This window comes from Somniosus microcephalus, chromosome 2 (genome assembly GCF_052327205.1).
Source record: "Somniosus microcephalus isolate GS21.2 chromosome 2, FLI_Smic_1.0, whole genome shotgun sequence".
NCBI lineage: Eukaryota > Metazoa > Chordata > Chondrichthyes > Squaliformes > Somniosidae > Somniosus > Somniosus microcephalus.
Genome location: NC_140988.1, coordinates 101,153,216 through 101,173,068, shown reverse-complemented (window position 1 = coordinate 101,173,068; position 19,853 = coordinate 101,153,216). Strand labels below are relative to the sequence as shown.

General features: G+C 42.6%; 1 protein-coding gene across 2 annotated transcripts in view; it reads left to right on the top strand.

Moving 5' to 3' along the window:
* The window catches only part of lrba (LPS-responsive vesicle trafficking, beach and anchor containing), a 991,104-nt gene that overhangs the window by 187,145 nt on the left and 784,106 nt on the right, over positions 1-19,853 (top strand). For both annotated transcript variants that reach the window (XM_086011652.1, XM_086011642.1), the window contains exons 27-29: positions 4,937-5,044; positions 6,785-6,953; positions 14,299-14,737. In XM_086011652.1, coding sequence (XP_085867778.1) covers positions 4,937-5,044; positions 6,785-6,953; positions 14,299-14,737 — 716 coding nt within the window. The remainder of the gene's footprint in view (positions 1-4,936; positions 5,045-6,784; positions 6,954-14,298; positions 14,738-19,853) is intronic.

Here is a 19,853-nt window from a genome sequence, read left to right as displayed (position 1 = left end):
CTGTCTTGAATATACTCAATGACTGAGCCTCCACAGCCCTCTGGAGTAGAGAATTCCAAAGATTCACCACCCTCTGATTGAAGACATTTCTCCTCATCTCAGTCCTAAAGAGCTGACCCCTTATTCTGAGACTCTGACCCCTGGTTCCAGACTCCTCAGCCAGGGGAAACATCCTCCCTGCAACTACCCTGTCAAGCCCTGTAAGAATTTTGTATACTTCAATGAGATCACCTCTCATTCTTCTAAACGCCAGAGAATATAGGCCCAATTCCACTCAATCTCTCCTCATAGGACAATACCCCCCCCATCCCAGGAATCAGTCTGGTGAAGCTTCGTTGCACTCCCTCTATGGCAAGTATATCCTTCATAGAAACATAGGAGCAGGAGTAGACCATTCGGCCCCTCGATCCTGTTCTGCCATTTAATGAGATCATGGCTGATCATCCAAATTCACTATTCTGTCCCTGCTTTCTCCCCATATCCCTTTAGCCTTAAGAAATATATCTAACTCCTTCTTGAATATATTTAATAAGTTGGCCTCAACTGCCTTCAGTGGTAGAGAATTCCACAGGTTCACCACTCTCTGGGTGAAGAAATTCCTCCTCATCTCAACCCTAAAATGGCTTACCCCTTATCCTTAGACTGTGACCCCTGGTTCTGACTCCCCCGCCATCGGGAACATCCATCCTGCATCTAGTTTGTCTAGCCCTGTTAGAATTTTATAAGTTTCAGTGAGATCCCCTCTCATTCTTCAAAACTCTAGCGAATATAAGCCTAATCGACCCAATCTTGCTCCATACGTCATTCCTGCCATCCCAGGTATCAGTCTGGTGAATCTTCACTGCACTCCCTCCATGGCAAGAACATCCTTCCTCAGATAAGGTGACCAAAACTGCACACAATGCTCAAGGTGTGGTCTCACCAAGGCCCTGTACAACTGCAGCAAGACATCCTTGCTCCTGTACTTGAATCCTCTTGCTATGAAGGCCAACATACCATTTGCCTTCTTAACTGCCTGCTGCACCTGCATGCTTACCTTCAGCGACTGGTGCACAAGGACACCCAAGTCTCGTTGCACTTCCCCTTTTCCTAATCTATTGCCGTTCAGATAATCTGTCTTCCTGTTTTTGCCACCAAAGTGGATAACCTCGCATTTATCCACATTATACTGCATCTGCCATGCATCTGCCCAATCACCCAACCTGTCCAAATCATACTGGAGTTTCTCTGCATCCACTTCAGCACACATGCCCACCCAGCTTTGTGTCGTCTGCAAACTTGGAGACATTACATCTAGTTCCCTCGTCTAGATCATTAATATACTGTATATTGTGAATAGCTGGGGTCCTAGCACCGATCCCTGCGGTACCCCACTAGTCACTGTCTGCCAGTCGGAAAAAGACCCGTTTATTCCAACTCTTTGCTTCCTGTCTGCGAACCAGTTCTCTATCCAAGTCAGTACCTTACCCCCAATCCCATGTGCTTTAACTTTGCATGCCAATCTCTTATGCGGGACCTTATCGAAAGCCTTCTGAAAGTCCAAATACACCACATCCACTGGTTCTCCCTTATCTATTCTACCAGTTACATCCTCAAAAATTCCAGTAGATTAGTCAAGCATGATTTACCTTTTGTAAATCCATGTTGACTTTGTCCGATCCTGTCACTGTTTTCCAAGTGCTCTGCTATTACATCTTTTATAATGGACTCTAGCATTTTCCCCACTACCGATGTCAGGCGTACCGGTCTACAATTCCCTGTTTTCTCTCTACCACCTTTTTTAAATAGTGGGGTTACATTAGCTATCCTCCAATCCATGGGTACTGTTCCAGAGTCTATAGAGTTTTGGAAGATGACAGCAATGCATCTGCTATTTCTAGGGCCACTTCCTTAAGTACCCTAGGATGTAGATTATCAGGCCCTGGGGATTTATCGGCCTTTGATGCCATCAATTTTCCTAACACCATTTCCCTACAAATACTGATTTCATTCAATTCCTCCCTCTCATTAGACCCTATGTTCCCTGTCCTTACTGTTCCAGGAAGATTATTTGTGTCCTCCTTTGTGAAGACCGAACCAAAGTATGTATTTAATTGGTCTGCCATTTCTTTGTTCCCCATTATAAATTCCCCTGATTCTGACTGCAAGGGACCGACACTTGACTTCACCAATCTTTTTCTCTTCACATATCTATAGAAGCTTTTACAGTCAGTTTTTATGTTCCCTGCAAGCTTTACTCTCACATTCTATTTCCCCCCTCTTAATTAATCCCTTTGTCCTCCTTTGCTGAATCCTAAACTGCTCCCAATCCTCAGGTTTGCTGCTTTTTCTGGCCAATTTATAGGTCCTCTCCTTGGATCTTATGCTATCCCTAATTTCCCTTGTTAGCCACGGTTGAGTCACCTTTTTTGTTTTATTTTTATGCCAGGTATTCCTTAGGTAAGGAGACCAAAACTGTACACTATATTCCAGGTGTGGTCTCACCAGGGCCCTATATAATTGCAGTAGGACGTCTTTACTCTTAGCCTTTATTACAAGAGGATTTGAGCATAACATATCATTTGTTTTCCTAATTGTTTGCTGTACCTGTATGTTAACTTTTCAGTGATTCGTGTACAAGAAAACCCAGGTCCCTCTGAACACCAACATTTTCCACTCTCTCACCATTTAAAAAATACTCTGCTTTTCTATTTTTCCTACCAAAGTGGATAACTTCACATTTCTCCACATTATATTCCATTTGCCATGTTCTTGCCCACTCACTTAGCCTGTCTATATTCCCTTGAAGCCTCTTTGCATCCACCTGACAAATTACATTCCCACCTAGCTTTATATCATCAGCAAACTTGGATATATTCCATTTTCCCCTCATTCAAGTCATTGATATAGATTGTGTATAGCTGAGGCCCAGCACAGATCCTTGTGGTACCCCCACTAGTTACAGCCTGCCATCCCAAAAATGACCCGCATATTCCTACTCTCTGTTTTCTGGCCGTTAACCAATCCTCAGTCCATGCTAGTATATTACCCCAATCCCATAAACCCTGATTTTGTTTAATAATCTCTTGTGTGGCATCTTATCGAATGCCTTCTGAAAATCCGAATACACCACATCCACTGGTTCCCCCTTATCTATTCTGCTAGTTACAACCTCAAACTCTTCAGATTCGTCAAACATGATTTCCCTTTTATAAATCCATGTTGACTCTGCCCAATCCTGTTATTATTTTCTAAGTACCTTGTTACCACGTCCTTAAAAATAGATTCTAGCATTTTACTTTTTAATGTAGTATCCAAATCTACCTTTGCCAACTCTCCCCTCATACCTACCTAGTTTGCTTCATTTAGATTTAAAACCCTAGATTTAACTAAATAAAATGCTATCACATTATGGTCACTCTTCCCTAAAGGCCCCTTTACTACAAGGTTATTAATTAACCCTTTCTCATTGCCCAATACTAGGTCTAAAATAGCCTGTTCCTTACTTGGTTCCTCAATACACTGATCTAGAAAACTATCTTCCATGCATTCCATGAATTCGTCCTCCATACTATTACTGCAAATTTGGTTTGCCCAGTCTATATGTAGATTGGAGTCCCCCATGATTACTGTATTACCCTTGTTACATGTGCCTCTAATTTCCTGATTTATACTCTGCCCTACATTACAACTACTGTTTGGGGCCCTATAATCAACTCCCACCAATGTTTTCTGCCCCTTGCTGTTTCTTGGCTCCACCCAGACTGATTCTACTTCTTGATTTTTGGAGCCAAGATCCTTTCTGTTTGCTGTCTTTATCCCATCCTTTATTACCAGGGTTACCCCTCCTCCTTTTCTATTTTGCCTATCTCTTCTAAAAGTTAAGTATCCTGGAATATTTAGTTCCCAACCTTGGTCACTTTGCAGCCACGTCTCCGTAATTGCTATTAGATCAAACCTGTTTATTTCTATCTGCGCTATTAATTCATCTATTTTATTGCGAATGCGTCACACATTCAGATATAGTGCCTTTAGCTTTGACTTTTTTCAATTTTTCTCTGATGTCACCTTAGTCACTGATGCCTTATTACCTTTGTTACTCTCTGTGTCCCTTCCTGACCCAGTCTGCTTATTTTTACCCAAAACTCTGCTCTGTTCTAGAGCCTTGCCTTTCTCTTACTGCTTTTAAATTTACTCTCTCATGAATTCTCCCACCCTCCTCTTCATTCGTTTAAAGCCCTGTCTACTGTCCTAGTTATTCGATTCCCCAGGACTCTGGTTCCAGCCCGGTTTAAGTTGTCAGACCAAAACGACAGGGACTTTCAACATTTATAAAACTTTATTAATAGAGGGAGATAAGGGATATTTGAAATGGAACAGGGCTTTTAAATGGTTTTGTAAAGCAGAAGAGTGAAACTCGGGTGATCTGTAGCTGTCATTCGAATTCCCAATATGAGAATATTGATTTAAAATTATTCACATGCATACGTATTTTTCAATTATATATTTTGGAGTTGGGATAAATACTAATTTTCTGGCTGCTGGTGAATTTGGTGCATCCGCACAATGATTAAAGTCATTGTCATCTAATTATTTATTTTATTCACTTCTGTCAATTAATTGTGCTGGCCAAAGTGAGAGATGTCAAAGCCGAACATTTTGTCTTCTCCGCCCCCCCCCCCCCCCCCCCCCCCCCAAACTCCCAACAACTTATTTCTCTGGATTCAAATCCAGTCCTTGAAGTAAAAGAACAATGTTCTAACACACTTCACCACCCAGTTTGTAGTTTGAGACACAGGTAAATTTGAATGAAGGGGAAATTAACAGTAAGTGTAAAACTGTTTAGTGCGGTAGATTTGTCACAGAAATTCGTAAGATATATCAAAATAATTCTTGACTATTTATATTGTGCTTTACTTCTGAAGTATGGTTTGTGACCGCTTTTTGTTTATTTTAGAGTTCTGTTGATGCTGTAACAAGTAGTATTTCACAAATAAGAGACCTTGACCGATTGCTGCAAGATATGGATATCAATCGACTTCGAGCAGTTGTATTCAGAGATGTTGTAAGTTTCACATTTTGTGTTTTTCAGTTACTTAGCCTTAAAATCAAAGTCATTTTAAGGAGCAATTACAATTAACCATTAAAGGCTACTAACTTGTTTTTAAAAAGCCATCTAGTTCACTAATGTCTTTCGGGAAGGAACTTGCCATCCCTACCTGGTCAGGCCTATACGTGCCTCCAGTTCCACATTACATGATTGATTCTTAATGCTCTGAGGTGGCCTCAGGGTGGCAAGGAATGGGCAATAAATGTGATCTTCCCATTGATGCCTACACTCGAGAACAAGTTTTAAAATATTGTTTGGAAAGCAATGGGTTTAATTGATGGTAAGGCTGTTTCAGATTTTATTTAAATCACTGATGGTAAGGCAATTCAGTTGTGCAGCAAATTACTGCACCGTGTGTTTTTTGTGATCAGGGAGGTGCCAAATGGAGGTGAGAAGGAAGACATTTTACAGAACTGGCACTTCATAACTTTTATCATGTTGCTGTTGTTGTGAATTTCTATTAGAATATTAATCAGTAGCTTGTGCACTCATTCACTTTGCCAAAAAGTGCTATGATGTGGACTCTCCCCTGTGATTCTCCACATGTTGGGCCACCTGGGAGAAGTCAGCAGGGTCACAATTTGCTGAAGGGAAGGAAAATTGGAGGTAGAGGCAACTGGTTAGTCACAGTATGTTCATAAACTTCGTAACAGCAAAATATTAGATGATAAACAGCTGAATTTCCTTAGCCTTTCTGGTGTTCGAACACAATACTGTATTTGGAGCAGATGGGGGCAGAAATTAGAATGGGACTGAATTAAGCTGCTCTTTGCCCCTGCCGTCCGTTGAAATTTCCCAACCATTTGTGGGTGGGCGTGTGGTATGTCCATCCACAAATTAATGGATGGATGCAAATGCAGAAATGAATGCATACAGTGTCATTTCCTTATTTGCGCCCCTAGTAATGTTGGGCATAAGGGATTCCTGTGTGTTGCTGATATCTAGTGTTGTTAAGGGTGTCAGAGGGTTTCTCCACTAGTTAATTGCATAGTGACTGACTGCAGTGGAGAAACCAGCCTTTTGGGAAAAAAAGATACAAGATTTATTTGGGCCCTTTCTCTGGGTCCAGCCACATCATACTGTGGCTCCGTTGCGCTGATGCTGACACGGGCACCTGACCAATTTATGCAAATGCCCTGACCCCCAGAAATTCCAACATGGTCAGGGGCGCCTGGGGCCAGTGGACAGAAGTGCTGGCTCCAAAGAAAATTCAGGCCTTCTATGGTGGCTGTGAAAGAAAGGAAGGGGATAAATCAGTGGTTAAAATTCCATTTAATAACATTAATAAATAACTAGATCTGATGTTTATTTTTCAAAACAATGACAACATTAGGATTGGTTTTTTAAACTTCTATTAAATTTCGTGGACAAATTTCTATGCAGACTGTTTTCCTACTTGGTAAAAGAGAAACCAGCTACTTTAAGAACTGAAATTACATAGTTATGCACAAATAATCCATTAATTATCAGCTTTTGATAGATTTACAGATCGTGATGTGGAATTCAATGGTTGGTATGTGCAGTATTTAAGAAACAGCCTTGGGTTCAAGCACATTAAGTGATCGAAGTATTTGTTTTTAATTTCAGGTGCCTATTGTGTGAAATTTACAATGTAAATTTTTCTTCACTTTTGTATAACTAATTGAAGTGACCCATGCACATCAAAGCTGCATTTAAATTGTTTTAATTCTACAGGAAGACAGCAAACAGGCCCAGTTTCTAGCCTTGGCTGTAGTGTATTTCATCTCTGTATTGATGGTATCAAAATATAGAGAAATCCTGGAACCTCAGAAGGACAGAAAGCTGTCCCGTAGTCAGTCTGTCAGAAGCACTGACCATGCAAATGGGACTACATCAACCACAGGTTAGATTTGTGATTGAAGCCTGTTATATACTTTTGTACAGTAAGAGTGTGTGCTAAATGAGTACTGTATTTTTCCCAGTTATTTTTTGATTAAATATATTATCTCCAAAAATTTTGTTATACATACACAACTTCAACTACTATTACAAGACCTATGGATGTTATTTTTCTTCTATTAATATTTTAAAATGTTGAAAACCTTCTGGAGATGTTAGCTGGTCTAGCGCATAATTTTTGAGGAAGATATGTACCCCTCTCTTTTCCAATCCCTTTGTTCTTGTATTGCAAGGCTGCACACCAGTTACAGGTGAGTGGGCCAGTTGGGCAATCTTCTCTACTTGGCTGGCTGCAGGGAATTTGGAAGGTCAGACTGAGAAATACTTGCTAATTATTTCTCCCCTTCTCCTGTGCTGAGACTACAGGGCTTCTCTCACTACTGTAGATTGCGAGCAAGAATCCTATGATCTGTACACGTGAACTTGTGTCCCTTCTATTTGTGGCATTTAAAATTTGCTCCAGTGCATCATACCACCCTTATCCAGATATATTTTAATTCAACTTGTAAAAGTGAGCCTAAAAGTTGTTGGTTAAGGATAAAACTGCATTGAAAATCTTTTTAGGTGTCTATGAAAAAATGCTCTTATCAAATCTCTTAATGTTCTTATGAATTGATGGGACAACTGTTTCCTGCTGAGTTGTCACTTAATCCTAAAATTTACAGAGCAAATTCATGTATTAATCAGGGTCTCTTGTCAATTCTGTGCTTTAAAATTACTAATTGCCGGCCATGATAGAGTGCAATAATTTAACAAAGGCCAGTCTTAACTTTAAATCCTATCTTTAGGCTGTAGTCAAAATGGTGGTATCTAGCTATAAGAAGAGCATAAGTATAACTGAAATCTAATTCTGCTTTGCACTGGAAAAGCAAGACAGTTGTGTCATGTTAATTTTGGTAGCGTGGTGAGACATTGGCCTCAATATTTTTTTCTCAACAGGAGATGGGAAGGGTGTGCGGGAGCCCAGTAGCGGACAGCGCACTTGGCAAGGTTGGGGCCTCATTTAAATAAACCTTCCCAGTGTCCTGCTTGGCACTTGGCCAAATGGACTACCTGGGTGGTGGGCGGGAATTTAGCAGCATGAGGCCGGAGACCCGTGGGAACACTCCCTGGCAGACATAAGAACATAAGAAATAGGAGCAGGAGTAGGCCAATCGGCCCCTTGAGCCTGCTCCACCATTCAATAAGATCATGGCTGATCTGATCCTAACCTCAAATCTACTATCACTCTCCATCCCACCCGAACCCATGTGATCTCCCGGGAGAGGCAAAAAACCAGATTAAAAAAAACCTAATGGCCAATTTGGGAGAAAAAATCTGGGAAATTCCTCTCCGACCCATCTGGGCGATCGAAACTCGTCTAGGAGATCACTCTGTCCCTATATTTTCTACAGTACTTACCTTCTGTAAAGGCGATCTCCACCTCAGCCAGGAACAGGAATAAAACCATCTCCTGAAATCTAACAGAATTAGAACACAAGAAGTAGGAGCAGAACCAGGCTACACGGCCCCTGAGCCCGCTCCACTACCTACAGGGCCACAACCATTCCGAACCTAGACTCATGTCCAATTTCCTGCCCGCTCCCCGTAACCCTTAATTCCCTTTACTTCTAGGAAACTATTTCTGTTTTAAATTTATTTAATGTAGCAGCTTCCACAGCTTTCTGGGGCAGCAAATTCCACAAACCTACCACCCTCAGTGAAGAAGTTTCTCCTCATCTCAGTTTTGTAGGAGCAGCCCCTTATTCTAAGATTATGCCCCCTAGTTCTAGTTTCAGCCATCATTGGGAACATCCTCACCGCATCCACCCAATCAAGCCCCTTCACAATCTTATATGTTTCAAATAAGATCGCCTCTCATCCTTCTGAACTCCAATGAGTAGAGTCCCAATCTACTCAACCTCTCATAGGTCCACCCCCTCATCCCCAGAATTAACCGAGTGAACCTTCTTTGTACTGACTCGAGCGCAAGTATGTCTTTTCTTAAGTATGGACACCAAAACTGTGTGCAGTATTCCAGGTGCGGTCTCACCAATACCTTGTACACCACCCTGTTTTTATATTCTATCCCCCTAGCAATAAAAGCCAACATTCCATTGGCCTAATTGATCACTTGCTGCACCTGCATACTAACTTTTTGAGTTTCGTGCACCAGGACCCCCAGATCCCTTTTGTACTACAGTACTTTCCAGTTTCTTGCCATTAAGATAATAACTTGCTCTGATTTTTCCTGCCAAAGTGCATAACCTCACACTTTCCAGTATTGTATTCCATCTGCCAAATCTCTGCCCACTTACTTAGCCTGTCTATGTCCCTTTGCAGGTTTTTTATGTCCTCCTCACTCACTACTTTCCCTCCCATCTTTGTATCATCTGCAAACTTTGATATGTTACACTCGGTCCCCTCCTCCAAATCGTTAATATAGATTGTAAAGAGTTGGGGACCCAGCACTGACCCCTGCGGAACACCACTAGTTACTGATTGCCAGTCTGAGAACGAACCATTTATCCCAACTCTCTGCTTTCTGTTAGAGAGCCAATCCTCCACCCACGCCAGAATATTACCCCCAATCCCGTGATTTTTTATCTTGAGCAATAATCTTTTGTGTGGCACCTTGTCAAATGCCTTTTGGAAGTCTAAATACACTACATCCACTGGTTCCCCTTTATCCACCCTGTATGTTACTTCCTCAAAGAACTCCAGCAAATTTGTCAAACATGACTTCCCCTTCATGAAACCATGCTGAGTTTGTCCTATTAAATTATGTTTATCCAAATGTCCCGTTACTGTCTCCTTAATAATGGACTCTAAAATTTTACCAACCACAGATGTTAGACTAACCGGTCTAGTTTCCAGCCTTCTGCCTACTGCCCTTTTTAAATAAGAGTGTTACATTTGCAGTTTTCCAATCTGCCGGGACCTTTGCTTAGTCCAGGAAGTTTTGGAAAATTATTACCAATGCATCCACAATCCCTACCGCCACTTCCCTCAAGACCCTAGGATGTAAGCCATCGGGTCCAGGGGATTTATCCGCCCTGAGTCCCATTATTTTACCAAGTACCACTTCCTTTGTGATTTTAATCGTATGTAGCTCCTCTGCGCCCCCCCCCCCCCTCCCCCCCTGTTCAAATCAAATCAACTTTTATTGTCATTGTTAGTGCACAAGTGCAGTACAACGAAATGTAGGCTTGCGGCTCCCGAGAGTGTACATTTGGATTAAGACATTTAAACATTCAACATACATTTGGCTTGTAGTATATTAACATAAATATGACCATAATAAAGTGCATTGGCAGATGTGCAGGCTTTAGAGTTTATTTGTGGAGTTCAGTAGGATGACAGCCCTGGGAAAGAAGCTGTTCCTAAATCTGGTCGTATGGGTGCGAATGCATCTGTAGCGTCTCCCAGATGGTAGGAGGGCGAACAGACTGTGGCTGGGGTGGGTAGGGTCTTTGATGATGGACCGTGACCTCCGTAGACAGCGTTTCTGGTATATGTGCTCTATGGTCGGTAGCTGGGTGTCCAGTGTTGGGATATTCTTAGTATCCTCTACCGTAAAGACTGATACAAAATATTTGTTCAGCGTTTTTGCCATCTCCATGTTTCCCACCATTAATTTCCCGGTCTCATCCTCTAAGGGACCAACATTTACTTTAGCCACCCTTTTTCTTTTTATATAACTATAGAAACTTTTGCTATCTGTTTTTATATTTTTTGCTAATATACTTTCATAATCTATCTTCCCTTTCTTAATCAAGCTTTTAGTTATTTTTTGCTGTCTTTTAAAGACTTCCCAATCTTCTATCCTCCCACTAGATTTGGCTACCTTATATGCCCTTGTTTTTAGTCGGATACTACCCTTAATTACTTAGCCATGGATGGCTATCTTTTCTTTTACAGCGTTTTTTCCTCAGTGGAACATATATTTTTTGGAAGTTGTAAAATAACTCCTTAAATGTACACCACTGATCATGCACCGTCTTACCCTTTAATCTATTTTCCCAGTCCACTCTACTCAATTCCGCTCTCATACCTTCATAGTCTCCTTTATTCAAACTCAGTACGCTTGTTTGAGATCCAATCTTCTCACCCTCTAATTGAATATGGAATTCAACCATGTTATGGTCACTCATTCCAAGGGGATCCTTTACTAGGACATTTTTAATTAATCCTGTCTCATTGCACAGGACCAAATCTAAGGTTGCTTGCCCCCTGGTCGGTTTAGTTACATACTGCTCAAGAAACCCATCCCTAATACACTCAATGAACTCATCCTCAAGGCTGCCCTGCCCAATTTGATTTGTCCAGTTAATATGATAGTTAAAATCCCCCATAATTATAGCTGTTCCCTTATTACAAGCCTCAACTATTTCCTGATTAATACTCCGTCCAACAGAGTTGCAACTGTTCAGAGGCCTATAGACTACGCCCACTAGTGTTTTTTTCCCCTTATTATTCCTTGTCTCCACCCAAACTGTTTCACTATCCTGCTCCTTTGACCCAATATAATTTCTCTATTATAGTGATTCCTTCCTTTATTAACATAGCCACCCCACCTCCCCTTCCTTCCTGCCTGTCCTTCCTGATTGTTAAATAACCTGGTATGTTTAATTCCCAGTCATGGTCACCCTGCAGCCATGTTTCTGTAATGGCCACAAGATCATACCCATATGTAGTTATTTGTGCCGTTAACTCATCCATTTTGTTACGAATGCTACGTGCATTCAGATAAAGAACTTTCAAATATGTTTTGTGACACTTAGTTCCTGTTTTTTCCCTTTTACTACTTTACCTTTTACTCCATACCTTCTGTCCCTTCCTGACACGTTCTGTTTTTTAATTCCCCCACTGCTACCTAAGTCTATGACCTTCTCCGTTGTCATTTTTATTATTTGCTCTCTAGAAACCTCCCCCCCACTAATTAGTTTAAAGCCCTCTCTACAGCCCTAGCTATATGATTCGCCAGGACTCTAGTCCCAGCACTGGCCAAGTGAAGTCCGTCCCAACGGAACGTTCCCTCCTGTCCCAGTACTGGTGCCAGTGTCCCAAGAAGCGAAACCCATTTTTCCCACACCAGTCTTTGAGCCACGCATTTAACTCTTTAATTTTATTTATCCTAGCCAAATTCGCTCGTGGCTCAGGTAATAATCCATAGATTATTACCCTTGAGGTTCTGTTTTTTAATTTGACCCCTAGCTGCTCATACTCCTTTAACAGAACCTCTTTCCTTGTCGTATCTACGTCGTTTGTACCAACATGGACCACGACAACTGGATCCTCCCCCTCCAAGTTTCTTTCCAGCCCAGAAGAGATGTCCTTAACCCTGGCACCGGGCAGGCAACACAGCCTTTTGGGACTCCCGCTCTTGACTGCAGAGAATCCTATCTATCCCCCTAATGATACTATCCCCTACCACTACAACATTTCTTTTTACTCCCTCCACTTGAATGGCCCCCTGTTCCATGGTGCTGTGACTAGGTTGCTCATCCTCCCTGCAGTCCCTGCTCCTGCCCTCACAGGGAGTAAGAACCTCGAACCTGCTTGACAAGAGCAAGGGCTGCGTTTCCTTCAACACGACCTCCTGGATCCCTGTTAGCTGCCTCAGTCGTAGTCACACTGTCCTGTCCCTGACCACGGACTACGTCTGCATTAATTAATTTCATAGGTGTGACTACCTCCTGAAACAGAGTCCAGGAACCTCTCCCCCCTCCCCTGATGTGTCGCAGTGTCTGAAGCTCGGTCTCAAGCTCTTTAACATGGAGCCTGAGTTCCTCTAGCAGCAAACACTTATCGCAAATGTAATCACAGTGAGCCTCAATGGGGTCCACCAGTTCCCACATTTCGCAACAGTAACACATCACCTGTTCACCCATATCTATGTAATTAATTAAATTTCTTATTAGTTATGAAGGCCCTCTGCCCTGATATAGATAATATTACACCACTATTTAATAGGACTTACCAACTTAAAGGTATAGAAGAGAAGGAAAAGGACCTACCAACCAGCTGATTACCAACCTCCCTTTTGAATGCGTCTGTGGGGCCTGTCCGGTTGAATTGTCTCGCTGCTCTGCTTCCGCAGTGCTGGATTAGCCTGAAAGTGGGAAGCAAAACAGAGCAAAAACACCCCCTCACCTCCCACTTGCCAGAACACTCCCACTTACCAAACTGCTTACACTCAATGCACTGCACTCAGCGCTGCCGCACTAAGCCCGCCCCTTTTTATACCCGGATTCTACTTACGGTTTAAACTCCCCAACAGCTTAATTTACTCTCTATTTAAAAAAAAAATTAAACTTACTTCAAATAATTAACTTTTTCACTCACTAAAATTCAGTAAATACACTTAAATGACTTTATCTCCCACTTACCAAACTCTGCTTACACTCAATGCACCGCACTCCATTGTGGGTGAGTGGGAATAGTGGGCACAGCTCTGAGCCTGCTGATCCGTGCAGAATTCTGTCAACCAGGAACACTGCTGGAAGATGATTGGCTAAAGGGAGGATGTGACCTAGATCGCCTGAAAGGGGGGGCGGGGCTGGTTTGGCCACAATCGGCTTTAGGGGGGGCAAGAGGGCAAGGGTTCTGGCTGCGATTGGCTGAAGGGAGGCAGTGGCCATGATTGGGAGAGGGACCCCAAGGCTGGGGAGATTCCAAGTCTTCCTTTCAGACCTGGTGGAGCACTTCTGTTTCCCCTGGCTCACAAGGAGTTCAGAAATGGGCAGAGTTTTAAAGCTTACCTGGGCCTCTTCTGGCCAGTCGTCTGCTCCTGCCGTGTTGTTGCTGTTGGGCAGCAGACAGCACGGGACTCCTGTGCTGAAGTAAAAATTCTGTTGCTCCGCTGGTTACATCATCAGCCGCCACTTTTGAATCTTAAGTAGTCCCCTGCCTGCTTTTAGCAGGCGACTCGTCCAGGGCTTGAATCGCTGTAGTAAATATTACGGCGTCGGGAACACAGTGGCTAGAAGCGGGATTTGCACATTTAGGATTTTAACCCCTCCTCAAACCTTGCCTGCCCATTTGCGGTTGGGGGGGGGGGGGGGTGTGGGCGCGGCATGGTTAAAATGGAGGCCATCATGTTGAAGGTCAGTTAGGACAGAAAAATACTTTTTTAAATTTGTGGGGAGAGTATTGTTTAAAATAGTACAGTTCATGTCTATATGCTGTTCTCCCTTTTTCTACTCCTACTTCCAAAACTGTTGTGAAAATATATCCAGTATAAAATTTAATTTCCAGTGCAAATTATAGCCATGTTTAAGTTTAATTTTTGACATTTTTCTGCAAAGGTGCCGCAGGTTCATCAGGTATAGCTGTTCCAGTGTCAAGTGATGATACACCAAATGCACCAATTCGAAGAGACTCTGGTATCGGTGAAGAACAAGTTTTAAGTTCGGTTACTGACTTGGGTGCTGTGAATGGAGCTAGGCCTGAGATTGTCAGTGCTGGCCCAGATGCAATGAGTGAACTATTGTCAACCCTTTCCTCAGAGGTGAAGAAGTCACAGTCACAAGAAAGTAAAGGTGAAGTTGGACGTGATTCTGAAAGTAAGACTACATCTTCTGGACCACAAGGCAAAAATGTCAGTGTGAAGGACATCCTACGAAGTCTGGTGAATACACCTGTAGATAGTCTCGAAGCAGATATGGCGCTTATAGGGCCAGCTTTTTTAGGAGTTATTGGAGATGCAGCAGGAGAACCATCTGTACAATTCCGTTCTTTTGACAGGTAAATATACAGTTGTCATAATTTTAAGGATTTTAATTTTTACTAAAAGTTTATTTCACTCTTCATTTTGTTTCATGTGAACAGGCAACAAATCTCAAGGAGCTTGACCTTGGCCAATGCCATTACATTGCAGTACCACTGGATTCTTGCTTTTTAATGGCAGTCCAATGCATTTCAATAAAAACATTTTTTACAATTCCACCACACTGGGTTGGAGAGTGCAAGGACTGAGCAACTGAACAAATCTGTATAGAGTGCAAATAAAGCAGGCAGAAACAAGAGCACCACGATAGTTCACCAACTCCTTTGCTGCTTCCGCTCGTTGCCCCGTTCAAATTTGGGGTCTAAAGCCACTGGCAACACAGTTTCATTCTGCTGTGTTCCCAGTACTGAAATGCTTCATTTCCTGCTGATCACCCTACATTTATTTTAGCCTGTGACCTACCCATTCCATGTACAGGTGATTAGGGTGAAGTCAGAGCATGGAGGGTCAGAACAGCCCAAAGTGATGTACAAGATAAAAGTAATAGGGAGATGATTTAATACTTACACAAACTATTGGATGGACGGGCAAAACATTATCTCCTGATTTTCCATGAGCAATACTGTAGGAGATCAGCTAGCATATCATAAAAAATGTAAATCTGCGCATGTGGAAAGCGCACCACAGACAGCACTCTTTACTACAAAAATATCTTAAAATGCTGTATGCTTCTGAGCAGAAGCCTAAAACTGATGAGCATATCCAAATTTTCAAAGTTCCCTGACCAAATAACAATTGAACTCCGAACAACTTGAGGATCTCTTTCTTTAACAAGATTTTGTAACCTTAAACGATGAGGGGCTTCAATTACGTGGAGAAACTAGTGAATCTGGGATTGATCTCCTTAGAGAAGAGATGGTTAAGAGGAGATTTAATAGAGGTGTTCAAAATTATGAAGGGTTTTGATAGAGCATATAAGGAGAAACTGTTTCCACTGGCAGGAGGGTCGGTAACCAGCGGTCACAGGTTTAAGGTAATTGGCAAAAGAAGCAAAGGGGACTTGAGAATTTCTTTTAGGCAGCAAGTTATGATGGTCTGGAATGCACTACCTGAAAGGGTGGGGGAAAGAGATTCAGTAGTAACTTTCAAAAGTGAATTGGATATATACTTGAAAAGGAAAATTTGCAGGGCTGTGGGGAATTTGGGTCTAACTGGATAGCTGTTAAAAGATCTGGCACAGGCATAATGGGCCAACTGGCCCCTCTGCACTGGTGTGGGAGAAAGAGATTTCAGTTCATGGGGCACTTGCACCAGTACTGAGGAAAGAGGGAGCTGTTCCGATGGGACAGGCTCCACATAAACCGGGCTGGGACCAGTGTCCTGGCGAATCGAATAACTAGGGCAGTAGACAGGGCTTTAAACTAATGAAGGGGGGAGGGAGGATTCAGGAAAGAGTAAATTTTAAAGCAGCAAGAGAAATGTCCAGGCTCTCGAGCAGAGTAGAGTTTTGGGTAAAAATAAGCCGAGTGGGTCAGGAAGGGACAGAGAGAGTAACAAAGGTAATAAGGCACCAGTGACTAAGGTGACATCAGGGAAAATTAGAAAAAGTCAAACCTAAAAGCATTATATCTGCACGAAGCATTGTCAACAAAATAGATGAATTAATAGTGCAGATAAAAATTAACAAGTTTGATCTAATAGCCATTACGGAGACGTGGTTGCAAACTGGCCAAGGTTGGGAACTAAATATTCCAGGATACTTAACTTTTAGAAGAGATAGGCAAAATGGAAAAGGAAGAGGGGTAGCACTGATAATGGATGGGATAAAGACAGTAGAGAGAAAGGATCTTGGCTCTGAAAATCAAGAAGTAGAATCAGTTTGGGTGGAGCCAAGAAACAGCAAGGGCCAGAAAACATTGGTGGGAGTTGTTTATAGGCCCCAAACAGTTGTTGTAATGTAGGGCAGAGTATAAATCAGGAAATTAGAGGCGCATGTAACAAGGGTAATACAGTAATCATGGGGGACCTCAATCTACATATAGACTGGGCAAACCAAATTTGCAGTAATAGTGTGGAGGACGAATTCATGGAATGTATACAAGGATCTAGTATTGGGCAATGAGAAAGGGTTCATTAATAACCTTAAATGGGCCTTTAGGGAAGAGTGACCATAATATGATAGAGTTTTATATTGAGTTTGAAAGTGATTTAATTAAATCTAAACGAAGCAAACTGCATAGGTATGAGGGGCGAGTTGGCTAAGGTAGATTGGGAAACTACATTAAAAGGTATGATGGTAGACAAGCAATGGCTAGCACTTAAAGTATTAATATATAATTTGCAACAAATATACATTCCTTTAAGGCACAAAAACCCCACAGGAAAAGTGATCCAACTGTGGCTAACGAGATGTTAAAGATAGTATTAGATCAAAGGAAGAGGCTTATAATGTTGCCAAAAAGAGTAGTAAGCCTGAGGATTGGGAGGATTTTAGAATTCAGCAAAGGAGGACCAAGAAATTGATAAAGGGAAAATAGAATATGAGAGTCAATTAGCGAGAGACATAAAAACAGACTGTAAAAGCTTCTATAGGTATGTCAAAAGGAAAAGATTAGCGAAAGTAAAGGTGGGTCCCTTACAGGATGAAGCGGTTTTGATCCTAGCCCAATTGCTAGACGGTCGGTTGAAATCGCCCCCGCCTTATGAAAGTTCTATACCCGGGAATTATTATTCCAAGTGTAAATGGAATAAGCCACGGGCAGGAATGCTTCGGTGAAAAATCGTACTTCTATTTATTTGGTCTAACATACACTGGCTAAAACATGCAGTAATTCCCTTGTTGCTATGGTGGACTCTAACTCCACCCCTACCAACGAATTACCCACTCGCATAAGCCCCTTTGCCCGGCTGAACCAAACGAAGCTTCCACCCCGGAATAGCCCAAAAACTTCACTTCTGAGAAAAACCCTGAGCTCGTAGGTCCTTTGCAGTCAGAATCAGGGGAATTTATAATGGGGAACAAAGAAATGGCAGACCAGTTAAATACATACTTTGGGTTCTGTCTTCACAAAGGAGGACACAAATAACCTCCCAGAGATGTCGGGGAACATAGGGTCTAATGAGAGGGAGAAACTGAATGAAATCAGTATTTGTAGGGAAATGGTGTTAGGGAAATTGACGGGATTGAAGGCCGAAAAGTCCCCAGGGCCTGATAATCTACATCCTAGGGTACTTAAGGAAGTGGCCCTAGAAATAGTAGATGCATTGCTGGTCATCTTCCAAAATTCTATAGACTCGAACAGTTCCCATGGATTGGAGGGTAGCTAATGTAACCCCACTATTCAAAAAAGGTGGTAGAGAGAAAACAGGGAATTATAGACTAGTAAGCCTGACATCAGTAGTGGGGAAAATGCTAGAGTCCATTATAAAAGATGTAATAGCAGAGCACTTGGAAAACAGTGACAGGATCGGACAAAGTCAACAAAAGGTAAATCGTGCTTGACTAAATCTACTGGAATTTTTTGAGGATGTAACTGGTAGAATAGATAAGGGAGAACCAGTGGATGTGGCGTATTTGGACTTTCAGAAGGCTTTCGATAAAGTCCCGCATAAGAGATTAGCGTGTAAAGTTAAAGCACATGGGATTGGGGGTAAGGTACTGACTTGGATAGAGAATTGGTTGGCAGACAGGAAGCAAAGAGTTGGAATAAACGGGTCTTTCTCCGAGTGGCAGGCAGTGACTAGTGGGGTACCGCAGGGATCGGTGCTTGGACCCCAGCTATTCACAATATATATTAATGATCTAGACGAGGGAACTAGATGTAATATTTCCAAGTTTGCAGACGACCCAAAGCTGGGTGGGAGTGTGTGCTGAGAGGAGGATACAGAGAAAGTCCATTATGATTTCGACAGGTTGGGTGATTGGGCAGATGCAGTATAATGTGGATAAATGCGAGGTTATCCACTTTGGTGGCCAAAACAGGAAGACAGATTATTATCTGAACAGCAATAGATTGGGAAAAGGGGAAGTGCAACGAGACCTGGGTGCCCTTGTGCACCAGTCACAGAAGGTAAGCATGCAGGTGCAGCAGGCAGTTAAGAAGGCAAATGGTATGTTGGCCTTCGTAGCAAGAGGATTCGAGTACAGGAGCAAGGATGTCTTACTGCAATTGTACCGGGCTTTGGTGAGACCACACCTTGAGTATTGTGTGCAGTTTTGGTCGCCTTATCTGAGGAAGGATGTTCTTGCCATGGAGGGAGTGCAGCAAAGATTCACCAGACTGATAACCTGGGATGGCAGGAATGATGTATGAGGAGAGATTGGGTCGTTTGGGCTTATATTCGCTGGAGTTTAGAAGAATGAGAGGGGATCTCATTGAAACTTATAAAATTCTAACGGGACTAGACAGACTAGATGCAGGAAGGATGTTCCCGATGGCGGGGGAGTCCAGAACCAGGGGTCACAGTCTAAGGATAAGGGCTAAGCCATTTAGGACTGAGATGAGGAGGAATTTCTTCACCCAGAGAGTGGTGAACCTATGGAATTCTCTACCACAGAAGGCAGTTGAGGCCAATTCATTAAATATATTCAAGAAGGAGTTAGATATATTTCTTAAGGCTAAAGGGATCAAGGGATATGGGGAGAAAGCAGGGACAGGGTACTGAATTTGGATGATCAGCCAGGATCTCATTAAATGGCGGAGCAGGCTCGAGGGGCCGAATCTCCTGCTCCTATCTTCTATGTTTTCTATGTTACAGCTCACCCAGCTCGCCTGGGATCTGGTTACCGGCTTGGGACACTCGAGACCATGCTTACCACCACACACAGTCTGTCTCGATCGCTCCGCTCAGCGGCTTCTTCCTCTGGTACTTCTTGTTAGGGCGATCCTGGTGGAGCGAGAGAAAGAATGGTGGAAGAGGATCTATCTTTATAAGATTCTGGCTACCCCTATCTTTCCCGCCAATCTTTAAAATCCTTTTGTTTCTAAGCACTCCGGTGCTTAATCAGTGATGGGTCATCATCGGACCCATGAGTATTCCGTGATTGGACTAATGGCCCTAAGTCTGGGACACATCTTTCGGTCTTTTTGTTGGGAAAAACTGGCTCCTCGTCCGCTGGCTGAGGCTAGTGGG